Source organism: Penicillium taxi, assembly GCF_028828555.1.
Source record: "Penicillium taxi strain IBT 34144 chromosome Unknown utg000005l_segment0_segment0, whole genome shotgun sequence".
Taxonomy (NCBI): Eukaryota; Fungi; Ascomycota; class Eurotiomycetes; order Eurotiales; family Aspergillaceae; genus Penicillium; species Penicillium taxi.
Genome location: NW_026643207.1, coordinates 1,385,836 through 1,403,730, shown reverse-complemented (window position 1 = coordinate 1,403,730; position 17,895 = coordinate 1,385,836). Strand labels below are relative to the sequence as shown.

At 47.0% G+C, this 17,895-nt stretch overlaps 7 protein-coding genes across 7 annotated transcripts; 4 read left to right on the top strand and 3 right to left on the bottom strand.

Annotated features, from left to right (window-relative positions):
* Positions 1–178: 178 nt before the first annotated feature.
* Positions 179–1,743, top strand: N7495_007866 (bifunctional AAA family ATPase chaperone/translocase BCS1; the record flags this gene model as incomplete). The annotated part of the gene is made up of 2 exons (XM_057210517.1): positions 179–328; positions 388–1,743. 2 exons carry the CDS (start codon positions 179–181, stop codon positions 1,741–1,743), a joined length of 1,506 nt encoding a protein of 501 aa, XP_057060060.1.
* A 399-nt stretch (positions 1,744–2,142) lies between these two features.
* On the top strand, positions 2,143–4,352 carry N7495_007865 (uncharacterized protein; the record flags this gene model as incomplete). Its single annotated transcript, XM_057210516.1, has 2 exons — positions 2,143–3,047; positions 3,104–4,352. 2 exons carry the CDS (start codon positions 2,143–2,145, stop codon positions 4,350–4,352), a joined length of 2,154 nt encoding a protein of 717 aa, XP_057060059.1.
* Positions 4,353–5,390: 1,038 nt separating this feature from the next.
* On the top strand, positions 5,391–6,497 carry N7495_007864 (uncharacterized protein; the record flags this gene model as incomplete). Its single annotated transcript, XM_057210515.1, is given in 2 exon segments — positions 5,391–5,468; positions 5,481–6,497. 2 exon segments carry the CDS (start codon positions 5,391–5,393, stop codon positions 6,495–6,497), a joined length of 1,095 nt encoding a protein of 364 aa, XP_057060058.1.
* A 422-nt stretch (positions 6,498–6,919) lies between these two features.
* N7495_007863 (choline transporter-like family protein) lies at positions 6,920–8,606 on the bottom strand (the record flags this gene model as incomplete). The annotated part of the gene is made up of 2 exons (XM_057210514.1): positions 6,920–8,266; positions 8,337–8,606. 2 exons carry the CDS (start codon positions 8,604–8,606, stop codon positions 6,920–6,922), a joined length of 1,617 nt encoding a protein of 538 aa, XP_057060057.1.
* Positions 8,607–11,211: 2,605 nt separating this feature from the next.
* Positions 11,212–13,620, bottom strand: N7495_007862 (putative GTPase activating protein (Gyp3); the record flags this gene model as incomplete). The annotated part of the gene is made up of 1 exon (XM_057210513.1): positions 11,212–13,620. The coding sequence occupies one exon, from the start codon at positions 13,618–13,620 to the stop codon at positions 11,212–11,214; it is 2,409 nt and encodes an 802-aa protein (XP_057060056.1).
* A 939-nt stretch (positions 13,621–14,559) lies between these two features.
* On the top strand, positions 14,560–16,056 carry N7495_007861 (uncharacterized protein; the record flags this gene model as incomplete). Its single annotated transcript, XM_057210512.1, has 3 exons — positions 14,560–14,625; positions 14,685–15,303; positions 15,389–16,056. 3 exons carry the CDS (start codon positions 14,560–14,562, stop codon positions 16,054–16,056), a joined length of 1,353 nt encoding a protein of 450 aa, XP_057060055.1.
* A 1,333-nt stretch (positions 16,057–17,389) lies between these two features.
* N7495_007860 (polyketide synthase dehydratase domain-containing protein) lies at positions 17,390–17,756 on the bottom strand (the record flags this gene model as incomplete). The annotated part of the gene is made up of 2 exons (XM_057210511.1): positions 17,390–17,686; positions 17,745–17,756. The coding sequence occupies 2 exons, from the start codon at positions 17,754–17,756 to the stop codon at positions 17,390–17,392; spliced, it is 309 nt and encodes a 102-aa protein (XP_057060054.1).
* Positions 17,757–17,895: the final 139 nt, after the last annotated feature.

Sequence of the window (17,895 nt, the reverse complement as noted above, 5' to 3'; positions counted from 1 at the left end):
GAGATAGAAAAATCCAGAAAAGAAGCCAGAAAAGAAAGCCAGAAAAGAAAGCCAAAATGAATGACGCTGTAGATCGAGTTGAGCCGTTGTCGGCCCGCTAGTAATTCCGATAATCAGATTTCTTATCGTCAATCGCGATTGTTCTTAACAACAACTCCCATTCCTAGATTCGGCTGGTATGGAGCCAAATGGGTCCAGTGCTGTGCCATCAGCGTCTGACTTGATTCTTCAGCAGAGGACTGAAGCCCTCAAGAGTGTGCAAGAGTCTGTGCAAAAGGGTGATGGTAGTCTTTTTTCGCAACTGACGAACAATCCATTGTTCACAGCGGTATGAGGCAATTGAGATCACGAAACTGATCCGGTCCACTAACGAATTTTTTCAAATAGGGATTTGGCCTTGCTGGTTTGGGCGCAGGGCTCACTTTCGCTCAGAAGGGCATCCGTCATGGTGCAGCTTTATTGCGACGTCGCATGCTTGTCGACGTCGAAATTAGCATCAAAGATGATTCATATCCGTGGTTTCTCCATTGGATGACCCTTTATCAACAGTCACAATTAGGTACTAGCCGTTCAGTTGCAAGCAATTCGGGTTTTATCAACCGTTTCCTCCAGAAAATGACACCCGGAATGCGTCACCTTTCTATTCAGACACAAAAGGTTGAGCACTCGAACGGTGCCATCCATACACATTTCTCCTTGATTCCTGGTCCCGGGAAACACGTTCTTCGCTACAAGAATGCGTTCATTTTCGTCAACCGCATGCGCGAATCAAAGTCACGCGATCTTCAGACTGGGAAACCGTGGGAGACTATCACCTTGACCACTCTCTACGCTCATCGCCATATCTTCGAAGACCTGTTTACTGAAGCCCACGCATATGCTGAAAAATCACATGAAGGAAAGACTACAATTTATAACAGTTGGGGCACGGAGTGGCGACCATTTGGGAATCCACGACGCAAGCGTCCGCTTGAGTCGGTGGTGCTCGATGAGGGCGTCAAGGAACGTATAGTGGAGGATGTGGAAGACTTTATCTCAAGCGCAGCTTGGTATCACGACCGCGGCATTCCGTACCGTCGTGGCTACCTATTATATGGACCACCAGGCACTGGAAAAAGTTCGTTTATCCAAGCGTTGGCTGGCGAGCTAGACTACGATATTGCTATTTTGAACCTGAGCGAGCGTGGACTAACTGACGATCGTTTAAATCATCTGTTAACAATTGTTCCGAACCGAACTCTAGTTCTGCTGGAGGATGTGGATGCGGCTTTCTCAAACAGGCGCGAGCAGTCAGACGCGGATGGGTACCGGGGCGCTAACGTGACCTTCTCTGGTCTACTGAATGCTCTTGATGGAGTCGCCAGTGCTGAGGAGCGTATTATCTTTTTAACTACCAATCACGTTGAGCGTCTTGACGAGGCCCTGGTCCGACCGGGGCGCGTGGATATGACTGTCCGCCTCGGAGAGGTAACGCGCTACCAGGTCAGCCGACTCTGGGATCGGTTTTACGAAGAGATTGACAAAGACGGATCTCACCGAAAACTGTTCATCAGCCGGCTTGAGGAGCTTGGCCTAATTGAGGATGCACAAGGCCATAAGCCCGACCGCTCGAAAAGCACCAGTGCAGCGGCGTTGCAAGGCCTATTTTTGTATAACAAGGGCAATATGGAGGGGGCAATTGCCATGTCCGAAGGACTCACTTATTCAGTCCACGGTGAGGCACTGGGACACAGCCAAGATTAAGGCTACGAACTACCCAGGTGTATAAAATGTAAATATTCCAATGTATAGATATCTCATTCCACTTGCACTCACTTGTATTTCTTCAGAATCTTCGACCAATGCTAAATGTTCTCGTTGTGCTGCCAAGCTCGTACGTGCGTTGGATTTCGAGCCAGTCCAACTCTAAGGTGAGCTATCTGCACTGGAATCCCACCAATTGCATCTGTGGATGACAGAGAACTGCAGATTTAGAGACCTCATTACTCCAATCAACTACCTTATTGCAGAGAAAATCATCGAGGTCGACGCGCCGTTCCCTGCAGTCGCTATTCCCCGTCCCATCAATAGACCAATCACAGCTGCCTTCTCCTAAGCGCTGGCCCTAAAAATAGGGCTGTCACATACGATACCATAGCGCATATGGAGGAGTCAGAAGAGTTTACGGTCAATAATGGGCTATATGTCAAGTCGAAACACCCCCTTGTCGCGTTCTCGCAACGTTTATCGAGAACGTCGAGGTGGGTCTATAGTCCTATTGTTGAACACACGAAGCCGGACTATATATGTCATACAGCTCCTACAACCATGAGTCAATTTCAGTTATTCCCGCCTCCTTCACCGGAGATAAAGGCTGCAAAGAACCCATTTCGCAGGGTTAAGAAGCCGATTCAAAAGGCTGAATCGGAACCCATCCCTCTCAATGAAATAAAGGATTCGTCTTCCAACACGGAATCGTTATTGCTTCAAATCATCGAAGATACCCATGATCTGCCGCCCCCACCACCACTACCAGCACATCTTGCACGGGGAAAGTCTCTGTCTACGGCAGACTCATCGCCTAATTCGAAGTCCACCCAATCTGCACGCAGCCGAAGTCGCCAGGGAAATCACACCAGCCAGCGATCTTTACCTTTGCAGAGCAGCTCGAGCAGTAGTAGCAGTAGCCCTTACACTGCCATTTCATCTGCATCTCCCCAGTCGCTACAGTCTTCTGCTACTCCACAAGTTCCTATGAAATCTATGTTTCCTCAATTTGATCCTAAAGTCCCGCTCAATCAACAGAAGTATCTCTCTCAAATGGTTAACGATGATCTGTCTACCAAGACCTCTCGTAAGCCACAGCTTACACTTTCGCCAACATCGAATATTGACCAGTTTCTTGGGCCCAAAACTGTCCCCGCAAGTATAGTTAACTTTCCGACTGGGGTAATGGAGCCAGAGGAGATCCAATATTCCTCTAATCAGGAGTTGGAATTACTCTGGGAAGCTGCCAATGGTCAACGGCCCCAGGATATTGACGGAGCCTTCAATCTACGCTTAACAAAGTAAGCTGCGATACCTATATATTGAGCATGTTCGACTGCTGACTACAGGGCGCAAGAACTGGACCTGCAACTTTCGCATTTGGGAATTCACAGAAGCCATTTTATACATTGCAAACCTACTCGAACAATGAAATATCTATATCTCGTGGAGTTCCATCGAAGCCTAATCACGATGTCCCTATCATGACCCTGAGCCTTGAGGACCGCAGACGCCGTGAGCACCCCCACGATGGGCTTGTCACACTACTCTTCCCCAGGCTAGCTGCCATGCTCGCTATCGAACAGGCCGAAGAGATCAGCAAATACCACCATCTCTCCGGGTCCCATGCATCAGAAATTGAAAGCAACGCTCTTAAGCGGGCAGCCGCTCAAGAATCCTGTCGTCTATCCTGGAATCGCAACCTTCGCCTTTACGAGTTTCGACATCCATCGCAGTCCAAACGACTTCCTCCGCCCCTAGTCGGGGCTGAAGGTATTCCACTATCTCCTGTGCAATCTCAATCATCGGGCATTTTATACATAACCGTTTCCGCACCTTCAAACGATGCGACACCTCACCAGCCGCCGACAATAATTGTCACTGGTCCCATGTCCTCCACAGCCATGGAAGCAGCGCAAGAAGCCGCTAACCCGCGTACATCCACAATGCCCGTCTCTGACCAAGATGAGCCGCTCGCAACTATGGATTTTGGAACGCGTACTTTGTCCATTTCTCCCGCTGCTGTTATCGCTACTATCCCATCGCTCTACGCTATTGACTCGCTGATCGCGGCTATCCTGGCAGTCGCCGTCTCTGACGAAGCCACAAATCCTATTCTCGCAGATATGGACCTTGGCTCACCTCAATCAGTGGGACCGAATGCGGTATCGGCGACTAAATCAGGAGCCGCAATGCCTTACCGTGGAGATCTTATAACAACATTGGCTGAGCGCGAAGACTACAATCAAAGTCTTGAGCTAGCGTCGCAAATAGAGGCTGCTGCAACATCAAAGCCAGCAAAGAGGAAAAGTTTCTTGAGATTCTGGGACCGGGGTAGCGCTGTTTCTACTCCTAAGGATAGCCACCGCAAGTCCAAGTCGAAAAAGAAGCAGATCGTGGTCGAAGAATTTGATTTAGAGAAATACGGCAGGTATGGTTCGAGCTCGTCTCGTGAGGGCGAGAAAGTACCCGGCATCACTCGGGGCTTACTGAAGATTCTATTCTTTGGATTGGATATACTTGTCAAGGGGTTGACACTCCTGGTCAAAATATTGGCTTGGTTGTTGGTGAATTCTACCCGCTGTGTTACAAGTGAGAAGTTTTAATTGATTCAGTATTGATTGTGAATGCGTTTTTCTTATGGACATATTTTGCCCTAGTCATAATACCCCTTGGATATATCGATCTCTTTTTCAAGTATCCAGGCTTACTTTTAGGAAAGCTTCTCTCAACGTTACTTTATAGTCATATTTAGATCCACGTGCTCACTTTTATCCCTCCGTAATTCAATCCTGTTTTTTTTTTGCCGACAAGGTTATCGATATTTGGTTTACATCAATATACCCTGTCTCTGCGGGTCATTCCGTAGTCTTTACTTGCTGAAACTTCCACAACTTGCCACATACATGGACGATTCTAGGTGTACTGACGTATATGAAGTAGGTCTAGTGTATCAACGTACCTAGGTAAAAAGCTGATTGCAATCCAATGAAGAGGTAGATAATATGCCTCTTTGGTGTGGACCTTGCGATCCATTAAAAGCCGGCCAGACTTTGGATTGAAACGTACTTGGAAGTTATTTAGGGTTAGGTAGAGAACTCGGGATTTTGCCTACCTACGCTACACTAGACATGGCTCTCACCCTTATTCAGGAGCTAGAATTGAAACTTCAATGCCTACGGGTAGATTCGGTAAGGGTCATCCTTCCAATGTTACTACATCAATATGAACATTCCATTGAGGGTAGGTAACTAGGGATGCTCGCACAAACATGAGATAGCAGTATAGCAACTGGCACATTCTTGAGGCATTCCAGAGTGATCAACAGGGGATCTGTTTATGTGAACTTTGCAATTGTTGTCCGAGTCAGATGCCTCCGAAAGCTTACTTCCACTGCTAGAGTAACGTCCCCTTCCCCGATGTACCAACATGCCGGGACATCGTCATAATCATACTTGACAAGCTTCAGTATGATCAAGGGATACATTCGGAGTAGATCGTTGTTGAGCTTGTTTACTCCATTACAAAGGCTTTGTATCTATAAGAACGTTTAATCCAGTCGTAAGGCCTCGCTTGTCTTGTCCTATTCCCATCTCTAACACTTAAATCGTTCTATTTCAAATAAACCCCTATACATCATTAAAATGCGTTCATTCATCGCTTCCTTCCTCATTGCTGGCACCGCTGCCATTGCCACTGTCGATGATTTCACAAGCTGTGCCGTAAGTTCCTAGTACACGTATAATAACAGTCAAGACAAAGCCCTAACGTCCCGCCAGACCGCCACTCTCAAAGTCGTAGGATGCGAGGCCTCCGACGCAGCATGCTTCTGCTCCAAAGTCAACAGCATCAATCAGCTATCCGACACCGCCGCAGCAGCTTGTGGCGCCGCCGGCCTAGACGTGAAAGACCTAGAGACAGCCCTCTGCTCAACCACAAGCCGTGTCGCAGCCCCATTCCGCCACGCCAGCAAACCAATGGAGCTAGCTTCCGTGAATGTCAAACGCGCCTACGCCCCTGAATCTGGCGACATCGCTATGGACCGCGTTGTATACGTAACCGCAACCCACACCGAGTACGCTTGCGCCAGCACCCCTGTCGCCGAGATGCCCAATGCCTCTTCGCCTGTGGGTTCTCACTCGCACGTCGCCATGATGGGTGCTTCATCTCCTACGCCCGTTTGGTCTGAATCTGCTGCTCCTTCATCCTGGTCTGAGTCTGCTGCTCCTTCATCTTGGTCTGAGTCTGCTGCTCCTTCATCTTGGTCTGAATCTGCTGCTCCTTCATCTTGGTCTGAATCTGCTGCTCCTTCATCCTGGTCCGAATCCGCTGCTCCTTCATCTTGGTCTGAATCTTCGCCTGCGGCTTCTAACTCACGCGTTGCTATGATTGGTGCTTCATCTCCTACGCCCGTTTGGTCTGAATCTGCTGCTGCTCCTTCATCCTGGTCTGATTCTGCTGCTCCCTCATCCTGGTCTGATTCTGCTACTCCTTCATCCTGGTCTGATTCTGCTGCTCCTTCATCTTGGTCTGCTTCACCTTCGGCCCCTGCTTGGTCTCACGGTTTGATGGGAACACCCTCTGCCTCTGTGCGCTTCGCTCCTAAGTTGTCGGCCTACCCTACTCCTTCTGGGGCTAGTGCCAACCGCTTCAACACTTTCAAGGGCGCTGCTCCTCAGGTCAGCGCTGCGTACAGCGGTGTTGTTGCTGTCGGTGTTGCGGCTGTTATGGGTCTGATGATTGTCTGGTAAGATGTTAAACACGTTCCAACGTTATTGTTTGAGATTTTATGATCTGTGTCGCGATATGATTCTTCTTCCTATTCTTTTCTTCATTTTTCCCTTTCTCTTCGTTGGCAGTGTCAAGGTTTTTGGTGTGTATTTGTAGTTAATATCAGTGTACGAGTGGAACAAACTCATTAATTACCTAGCCAGGTAGCAAGGTACCTAGACCAAGGCCGCAGCGATTAAAGGAAAGAAAATTTATTACATTAAGTATCAATCAATTTATTCACTAGAAACCTGAAGTTCCTAAACATGTCATATCTGGCATCAAGGGCAACAAGGCTCCTTTGGAAAACAAATTGGCGTTCGGCAGAAGAAGATAAAACTGCCAATGTGCTTAATTAGGTAGTAAACTCACGAAACTCATATATCCATGGCCCTCAACTCATTTAAGCATGAATTGCTTGTTGCACCCGTGGGTACAGCTCCACAAGCTTGTAGTATATTTCCGGGTGATCATTGATCATAACCTGAGGATCCCAGCCCATAGCAACAAAGATAGTTTCAACACCACTACCAATAGGCGTCATGAAGATCTGGCAGATCTGCAAACCAATCAAGAACGAAAACGCCATGATGACAGGGGTGAAAGTACCGTCCGCGTTGTATGCAGGGTGCGTGTATTGCAGATAGAGGTAAGAGAGCAGAGCACAGACGTAGGAGACGAACACAGATCCCATGGTCAGCACCGGACCCATCAGACAATCCTGGACCAAGGCATCGACGCCGCGATCACGCATCATTTTCCAGGTGTCTTTCGCCGCAGGAATATAGGCCTTGCCATAGAGTGCAATATGGCAGAATGCGTAGCGGTTGAAAAGTGTTACGAGCCAGTCGAGCATTGAGATGAAACAACCCAGAATCCAGAACATGATGCTGCCGAACATACTTCCCTGCGCGGCCTCGTTGCGCTGTGCGATTGAGCATGCCTGGCGCAGCATCTGGATGATTGCGATAATCAAGCTGCCGAAACTGATACTACCGAAGGAATAGGTTGTTGCACGGCGGAATGCGCCGCGGGTTGCGCCTCGGGGCATGCCACCTGGTGACTTGCTGTAAAAGTACCAGGAGCCATAGACGCCGGCGATAGTTGTGTGTATTGTGTTTTTGAGCCATTCGCTAAACCAGTACATGGCGAAGGTTACGTATACAATCAGTCCAATGACCTTTGCGGAGCTACAACCGCCATTCTGACAGGATGGGTTCACACCAGTGGAGTCCGGCTCGTAGGCGACGTATATCGCAACCAGAGTGACGGAGAACCAGGCCGAAAAGGCCATGGCGACAATCCCACCAATCGCGCTGACCAAGAAGACATGTCCATAGCCACGGGCAACATCCATCGTGGTCTGCAACATGAAAGCTGTGAATGGGATACGTGGAATCCAGCTGATAAAGCACAGGATAGCGAAGACCCCGAAGATCAGGAATACAATTCCACCACCATATTGCTTTTTGGCAATGTAGTAGATTCCAGTGGCCAATGCAAACACAATATTCAGGATGCCCGTGACCCAGATGAAGGTCTTAGTAAAGTATCGCGCGCCGAGGAAATACAGCCAGGAGAGGACGAGGGCAACGCAAAGGACAAATACGAATAATATGAGTGTGTTTGTGTTCAAGGAGAAATCGTTTCCGGAGTCGTAAATGCCACCGCCACTGAACCCTTTATGGGTCGCATACTTGTGGATTGTCAAACCCGATATAGCGGCATAGCCAAGGAATACCGCGATGAGCTAGGAATAGGGTCAGATTTCTATGGTATATAAAATTTCTGCGCACGAGGAAGGACTTGGGGCAGCTTACCAAAAGACCTGCCCAAAGATCATTGTACTTTGGCCGGTCTACCTTGAAAACCTCCTCATAACTGGGAGGAGGATCGCTGTAACCACCATGCGGCGGTGCAACATTAGGTGCAACATCATCAGGGTATGGGGGAGGCTTAGGCTCTGAAGCTTGCTGGTAATTGTCGTTTTGCTGGTAAATATCATTTGGGTTATTGTACTGAGAATTGCTGTACTGACCCTCCTCGTAGCCGCGATTCGGGTCGTAGTAATTAGCAGCCTGTCCACTCATTGTGAAAGGCTGAGGGGTTGACAAGGGAAAAAACCTCGAAAGGGGAATGCAAGGTTTTGGTATTTCCTTCCGCATTTGAATCCATGACGACACGGGTGCTCAGCTGGGATGAACCCTGATCGGCCAATCGGTAATTAAGCTAATAAGGGTCCAGACCCAAATCGAGGTCGATCTTGTACCCGTTCCAGGGTTCAACTGAAGAACTATTAGTTAAGTATGACTAAAGTATTTCACCACTGAACGGGTCACACTACTGAACGGGTCAGTTTGACCCACTTATTTTTATGAATCCCAATAACTCCATTATTTACTATGTAATATAGTAAAAAAAAACTACTGAATGGGCCTACTAGGACAGGTTTCCCTCCTATGTCCAGGTGTCTTACATATCCCACACCGGCGTTGGGTTACAGGCGCCCTTACAGGCGCCTGGCCCTCTTGTAAATTGGCATCATTAAGTTTAGGGCCACCATTCGACGCGTCAACCAGGTCTAATCCCTCCTGAATTGTAAGACCCCCTACTACTGTTAATTGACGATTCGGACGTTCTTTTTGTTTTTTCTTTTTCTCATGGGCGGCGCGTAAATCTCTGTTTTCCAGGCGTAAGAGAGCATTCTCTTGATATAGGTAATTTGCACCCTTTACTATCTGGTCTAATGCTCTCTTAGATGGTGTTGGTGGCGTTCGAGATACAGTGCGTAATATAGCTTGGTGTTGACGTCGTAAATCTTTCTGCGTCCTAGGCGTCTTAGGTGTCCAATTTCGACTTGAATCGCTTCCTATAGAGGGTGGTGGTGGTGGTGTATCGACGCGCATAGTAAGCTTTTTTAACACCCTAGTAGGGTCAAGTGGCACGATTCCAGTTGCAGCAAACGCATTAGAAGCAGATGCAAATGCTTCAATACGCGCAGTAGGATATATCTCTAGGAAATCTCCTTTACTAATGTGGGAAAAACCAAGCTCTACTCTAGACTCAACCAGCCGAGAATAAGAGCGTTTTAACACCGCAAAACACCCAACATCAAGAGGTTGAAGAAGATGAGACGCATGCGCAGGCATACATAATGGTATAATATCATGCTCCTGGCAGATTTTGTCGAAATCAGGTGTTAAATGGCTACCATGGCCATCTAAGATCAGAAGGCGATACCGTCCTTTAGTACGAGCAGTAGCAGGTATAAAGAGCTTTTCAAGCCAACGGAGCCCTATTTGATTTGATGTCCAGCCATTAGGACTAATCTCAAGACGCCAATTAGGTGGTAAACCTAGATCAGGAGCAAACCAGCTCTGCATCATCACCTTACCCTTAAAGATAATACAGGGTGGAGGTGCGTAACCAGACGCGCCTAAACACTCTATCACAGTAACCCATTCCCGGTTACCAGGCTGTTTTTTTGCGCGTTTACCATAATAACCAGCTCTAGTAACCACTCTCGCGGTCGCACATCGTCCCATCGCAAACCCAGTCTCGTCAAAATTATAGATATCGTCGGTGGTGATACCATATTTTGCGATCGTGTTTTCAACCAGTTTGAACCAATTATTGATCACATTATAGTCCTCTTGACGCGCACGTGTAAAATCGCGCGGTGTTGAATAGGTCGTCTTAAGTTCAGGTAAACGCGTCGCAAACCTAGTAACCCAGTTTTTACCGATCGTAAGAGGAGGGTTGGTTCCGCGGTCGGCGAGTAGGATATTAGCCATTCTACCAACATCTTTAGTTCTAGGAGCACAGCCGCGATCATCTAGAGAGACGACCCATTGAAGTAATGAATCCTCTTCAGATTCAGTCAGTTTAGACTGCGGTGGGTGTGTTTCAAGACGAAATTGGACACCAGAATGGCGGCGTTGGAGGGTTGAAAATGGTATATTAAACATAGCTGCAGCTTTACGCATTGATGATATATCGCCATTCTTGTAAGCTTGGTAAGCTAATAAGACCCTATTCTCCTGATCCTGTTTGTCTTGGACATATAGAGCATTTAGGGGGGGCATGGTGGGTAGTTGAAAATGGAAACACCAGACTGACGCGTAAAATTGGTGGGGTGACCCGTTCAGTAGTGTGACCCGTTCAGTGGTGAAATACTTTACACCTTAAGTTTCAATAAGTGTATTTGGAACTAGTCTTGGCCTACTGAATTTACTCTGTACTCGATATACCTGTCTGTTACAACTACTTACTATATGACTATTTATTATTTATTCAGTTATTTAGTTAACTGGTTAACTAAAAATTTACATGATTAGGTAACACATTAGCTTAGAAATAGTCAAAAGTTAATTGTGATGCTAAGGAAGTCAATCAATTCCTTCCAATCAAATCCCAGATTTATGCTCGCTTCTTTTATATACAAATGTAGATCAACAAAACAAGAATCCAATATGCCAGGTATAATGCCATTTTCGAGAGACGCCCATAAATGCAAGGGAGGTTGGTTTCCGATGTCCTGCTAACGAGGACTAGGACAGTTATGATTATAGGGGTTAGTTGTTTGATTCACTTCATTAGCCTACAATACGTGCAGCTGCAGGTATTGCAGCTGCTTTTTCAGGCAAGATCGGCACAATAAATACCCAGATAGGTATCGATGATGCTTTCTTGAGGCTATCGAAATGCATGTGATTTTAGATGCCGCCAAGAATCGGCTACTCGGTGCTCAATACCAGGAGCTTCCTTTCGCCGATTAACGTGAAGATCATCTGTTGCCGATGGTTTGATTTCGCCCTTGCTCCAAGCAGCGGACCGTCGCAGCTTCTCCTGGCGGACGGCCGTTCGGCGAGCAGCCCGCAGGTCGTCAATTCGGCCTTGACCGACTCGGTGACGTCGTACGAAGCAATCTTCAAGCAGGGCGTTGGCATCTAGGAGTTTCTTGGGAACCGTTTGCACGACTTGAAAAACCTCCATCGGATCTGATACCGCTATGATGTCCCGTTCACAGGCCTTGAAGATGCCGAGCGACACGCGGAAAAAGGTTTTTGATCCTTCATAGAAGAAAATATCCCACACCCGAAGCGTAGTTTCAAGAGGTAGAGTTCCAATGAAAACAGACATGAGCCAATTGGTCAATCCCAGTGTAATATCCGGCAAACGCGAATTCACAGTCAATGGAGGCGATTTGCCATGTCCCGAAGTACCACCCATGCTAGCAATCTTGGTATAAGTGGCTGGCATAGAATCTCTAAGCAATACCATGAGAATCCAGAGGTCAATATTAGCACCCTCTAGGCTGATCTCATGGGTTCCAGGAAGGTAGACAGATGTGATAATGTGCAACATCCAGAATGTCTTTTCCTCTGGTAAGAAGAGAAGAAGCATGCCGGTGATGAAATTGAGTGACTGCGTATAACCAATTTTGGGATTGTGCAAAGCAAAGGCATACAACACGCGTCGAAGTGATTGGATCATCTGCGTCTCAGTTGTCACATTGCCTTGCTGGTCATTAGGAGATCCAGTCTCTACTGGATCCGGTTTGAAATGAATGTTGTCGGGGAAGGTCCGGTGGAGATCTCGCTCAATGTGCTCTTTGTCGTCATCGCTTTCTGAAGCCATGGCTTTCTCCACGAGTTGATCGTAAACACCAAAGTTGCCGTTCAGAAGCTGGTAGCCACCCGCATACCAAAACCACGCAGCACCCCGGAACTCGCCAGGGATTCCCTTTCTAACAAATCTCTTGACCTTGTTGGACGGTGCAGGGAATGTGCTCGGGTTTGTTGTTGGAAGGCCATGTTCATTTAGCAAAGCCATCCACTTGTCTTTGCGTTGGGCCGTGTAGTGCGAATACGGGCCCTTCCAGGCCTCGTATTGTTCCAATGTCACGTGGTGAGTAGCCTTGCGAAAGCCATACATGTCCCGTGCGTCATTTCCAGAAATGAGGGGAGGTGGGACCGGGCCTGGGATGAATATTTTTGACGGTTGTCGCTGATGAGCCGCTTGTACATTCGATGTAGTTGGCGAGGTAGAAAATTCCGAGGGTATCGGTTGTGGTGGGAGCGCGTCTGCTGAGTGCTCAGGCGTGGGTTCGGAAAATGGAGTTTCGGGTTCGAATTCAAATTCAGGGGTGAGGTACTCTGGCGTGGACTCCCACAGTACAGGCTCTTGCCTGGAGTGTGAAGTGCGTGGAATGGGTGGTACGTCGTCCAGCGATGTCGATCTTAAAGGAAAATCAAAGTCTAAATGGGTATCCCGGGAAGGCGGTGGTGTCATTGAGACGATCGAGGCAGCTTTACTACCTAGTCGAGACCTAGGCGAAGCAGGTTCTTCGGTCACGTCACTGAATCCGTCCAGATACATGGAGATGGCATCTTCCACGCTCATGCCCTCGTCCAGGCCACAGGGAGTATCAGGGGTGTCAGGTGAAAGATCTGTAATCGAGCTGCTCTTGGTCAACACACTGCTGCGCTCGGTGCCACTATTTTGTTCAATGCTGGATCTCGAAGTCAAGGTGGAATTGACGCTGGCTCTGAGGGTGTCGTCATCCAACCCATTTGGAGGAAATCGAGGTGGAGGGAGGGCGTAAGGATTTGTATTCTGGCGCCATTCTGGCTCAGGAAATCTCGGTCGCCTACTCTGCAACCTTGAAGTTGACATGGATATACGGAGACCACCCCTAGCTGGTAGAGCCTGTCGATGACTTTGCCTATCCCAACAGTTCTCCTGAGCAAACGCGTTCAAGGCATTTCGATCTTTCGGTGGTGTGAGCTGAGGACCAAAACCAGGCATTTTCAACGGCCAATCATCCGGCATGGGTCCAGGGGAGCCAGCACGCAAAGACTCTGGAAGCCATGGACGATCATCAAAGCCTGTTGCAGATGGAGGTAAGGGGGAGAGTGACCGATTGGGTGGAGAGTGAGGGGAACGAGGAGAGCGAGATGGAGACGGAGATGATAGGGCGGTTCGTGCCGCTCTTGGGTGCTCGATCTTCAGAGGATCCAACCGGTGAGTGATCTTTCGGCGACCGGCAAGATCAGATTCTAGGGGAGGCGAGTAACTCGCAGACCCATTCCCTGTGACCATGGCCACTAACTAGTATTGACCAGTTCCCGCTGGACATTGATTAAAGACAGAGAACAATGGCCCTTTGCACTTTTTGCACTAATTGAAATTGACTTTTGAATGGAAGGGGGTAACCAGAGAGAGAGAGAATGAGGTGCATGCAGTAGAGAAGTACAGCACTACACTAAACACATAAACAAAAGAAAGTAAAGCAGGGGGTATCTGATGAGGAAACCAAAAAAGAAGGACAATAACTAAAAAAAAGAAATAGAAAGATAGAAGGAAATAGGGAAATTAACAGAATGAAGAACAAAAAATCAACATAGCCCGAAATGGACTAGCGTGGCATGACGTAACAAGATTAAATTACGTTCGTTCTTAAACAAGTACTTAGTAAGATTATATTAAAGGTCAGTTAACTTATATTCTAGTTCGTTTCACCCCATGCGTGAACCGTGGATGCATCATCGTAGATCATAAGTTGAGTCTAGATGTATTTATTTGTTTACCATTTACTGCGGATAGTTCGGTAACTTCGTACTTTAATTTGTATATTGGTGGAGTACGGAGTATTTGTAACCCATAGACTAAATGATTATAATGGTTTTATGTTTTATTTTTATATATACATTTATTCAATTTTTTTCTGCTTTTGTTTCTTGTTCTTGTTCTTGTTCTTGTTCTTGTTCTCGTTTTTGTTCTTGTTCTTGTTCTTGTTCTTGTTCTTGTTCTCGTTTTTGTTCTCGTTCTCGGGTCCTGTGGAATCAATGCACTTCCGTCTTCAGCTTCACCTCACTTATTCCGTTGATAGTTAGACGCTTTCATCTATTCAAAATGAAGAACATATTTATCCATGGATATTTATCCTTTCCTCTCTTCCCTTCCCTATGGAACAGGACTGAAATATATTGATATTTGCCGAAATCAAGATCCGCAGGAATCCACTCTCTCTGCCTCAAAATGGCTGTTTTAAATGGAGTGTCGAAGAAATTACCCAACCGAGTTTGCCCCAGCACCTGGGCTGATGTAAGTCTAGACCAGACATTAAACGAACCAAACCTAAACTTGTTTTCGACTGTTCTTAGGGCCTTCGCGGACTTGCCGCTATTTTTGTCGTTGCTAGTCATACCTCACTGAGCTTTGCTACTTTCCTCATCCCGCCCTCTTTTGCAGAAACTGGGAAATCATCTCTATTTCAGCGCCCATTCTTTAGACTTGTCATTCAAGGTCAAGCATGGGTGGCCATATTCTTCATCTTACTAGGCTTCGTCAACTCGCTCAAAGCTGTCCATCTGGCCCGGACGGGAGCAATCTCTGAGGCTCTCAATTCTTTATCCAGTGGAGCGTTTCGGCGTACCGGGAGACTAGTGTTTCCTGCGGCGCTAATCACCTTTCTGACATGGCTTGCCTGCCAATTCGGTGCTTTTCAATTGGCTGGCAGTGTGGATGCATACTGGTTGCGATCGACAGCTCCAAAACCTAGTGCATCCTGGCTCATTGCTGTGCAAGATCTCCTTAGACAGCTGGTGGGGACCTGGCTGTATGGGGAAAATGCCTACGATCAGCCTCAATGGGCTCTACTGCCTCTCTTCCGGGGTTCGTTGTATGTATTCATGACCTTGCTTGCTCTGGTGAATACTACACCACAATTTCGGTTGTTAGCTGAAATGGCGTTGTACATGTGGTCCTGGGTTACTCTAGATGGTAAGAACCCGGTAGCGAAGATCCCAAGATATTGAACTTGAAACTTCCTTTCTACAGACGAGGTTCGAGCGCTAATTCTTGACAGGTGGTGTTGGCGTTAATATCTTTGCAGGCATGATCCTGGCCGAGTTGTCATTTTACAACCTTCACCATACGCATGGGGTGCCGCGCGTATTCAAGCTTATTCCATACGCGCTGGTTCTACTTGGCTTGTACATTTGTTCATTTCCAGATCAATACGCCGAACAAACAGCTTGGTCTGCCCAACTCGCCTATGTCGGTAAAACAATTTTCCCAGTAGGCTCGAATATGAGCCGTTACTATGCAAGTGTGGGAGCGCAGATGGTGTGCTTTGGAGTGATGCTTTCACCATCCATGCGACGAGCTCTCTCAAATCGATTCCTACTATGGATTGGATCCATCAGCTTCCCATTGTACCTACTGCATGGTCCCTTCATGCGTTCCGTCCTAGTCTACCTTTTGTACTTCCCCATGTCGATCGGGTTCAAGCCTGCCATGCAGACAGATGGTACGCCGGATCCGGAGTCATATATCCATACTCCGAATACGCTGCGCCTTGGTATTCTGATGACCGTGTTCTTCATGTTTTTGCTATACGTGGTTCGTCTTTGGGCGATCCATGTGGAACCGAAGATGGCGGCGGCTACTGATTCCTTTGAACGATTCTCCCGATGGTGGGGAAATAGCCGATCCAGACATGAGGATATCTTGCCAGTTGCTTACATCAAATAGGCCTAGTGCGTAAATATCCACAAAGTATATTATTTTAGCCATTGTTGGACCTAGCGAATTTCACCATATATATATACATGGTATTTTATTCAGAATAAATGTCAGAGCTCTTTTCCTCTATGCAGCAAGATCTTCTATTACCTATCTAGGATAGTTCCAGGGTAAATACCCTGACGAGTCACTTAACATGGGCCGTTGTTGCTGCGGCACGGAAGCATAAAACAAACTAGTTAACGCCCTAGTCTTTCAGGGGAAAAGACGTTCCAAAACTCGGGCTCAAACTAGACCTGTCTTATAACTTTCCTCCTTTATTAAATTATCAGACTGATTACTTTTTCTTGAACCAGTTATCATCCTTAATTTATAACTGGGACATGTATGGTGTTGACTTGGCTGGGCTGATTTGTCTTGAAAGATCGCAACTTCGTTCCCAGGGCCAGATGGTAGACAGTCCCTGGAGATGCAGGAATGGATTGCAACTCAACCTTGGAATAATTGCAGGTGGTTCTCTAGCGTTGGAGAGCAAATATGTTCAAGTGGATCAGTTGATGCTAAAGCTGTGGGCTCGAGTCCGTCAATAGATCCGAAAATTGAATAGTCGACGGTTTGGCCCCTTTAATTATTCGTAATTAACTTGGGTAATTAAAAACAGCCATTTGTTGATGACTATCACTTTTTTATCATTACTCACCCACGAATGCTTTAATATTGTCATCTTCATTATATCAACCATGGTTCTGGAATACCTCGAAGGCACTACGGTTAATATTACCACCAGAATCGCCTTTTGACGCCCCCGGGGCCTGGAAATTATCGGGAAGCTTTCTGAGCGTGTATTTGTCGCGACCCAGCTAGATGTGGACGATAGTATAGGCTCAAGTAAAGTATTATTTTTACTTGATAGGTGATGTGGTTGAATAAAGGATAGAGTGAAGCTTGGCGCTGGCAAAATCAAGATATAATTGAGCTCAGACAGAAGATTTCCATACCAAATTTGAGTCAAGTGAAATAAACTGGGAAGTATGGATGGTTCGCTAAAATGGTGAATATGATTATGAACCCTTGGTACTACCATTTGATATGAAATTCCTCCAGCATAGACAACAACGGCTCTCTTACCAACCTTGGAGCTCTCTAAATACCTCGACAATTGCAGTCTATTCTTCAGTTCCAGCTAGCTTTTGAGGTCCAGGGTCAGCGAAGGTCTTTGCAATATCAAAGTCAATCCTGCATACCCTCGCTTGACTGAGGAAAGAGCTCTTATGAGTAGTTCACACAATTGAATTTTTCTGCATTTGAGAGTTATGCCATTGATATTGTTTTAGGCTTAGAGCTATCTCGGGTGAATTCCAGGAATGTAGGATGTGTAGCCTCCTGTCGAGCGCTTCAAGAGCGCGAAACAAAGACTAGATGACGAGCACCATGTTCTGCCATGAATGTCGTTGCCTGGGCGCCGTAGCCCGCCAAGACCGCCGACTCGTAGGTAAGTCGCATCTAGCTTAAGGCTCAAGGGAGCCATATTTGGCGGCATAATTGATGCTCGAGATTCGGTCGTGAAGCGGAGAACCAGCTTACCGATATGAGAGCCATGCTGCATCTCCCGGAAAGCTTCTTTGACGTTAAGATTTGCCTGATTTAATTAAATGTTTAGCACCAAATTCAACAAGTATCTCAGTTTATGAATTAACATCACTGGCCATAGCTGATCCCCAAGCTCGTGCAGAATTCGTAGTGAGTCTTGTTGGCCACGGCAATCACACTTATTCTTCTTTTGATTCCTAGTATTTTTGATACGCCAAGGTCTCCTCTCGTAATTCTCTACCGCCATAGACTTCGTTG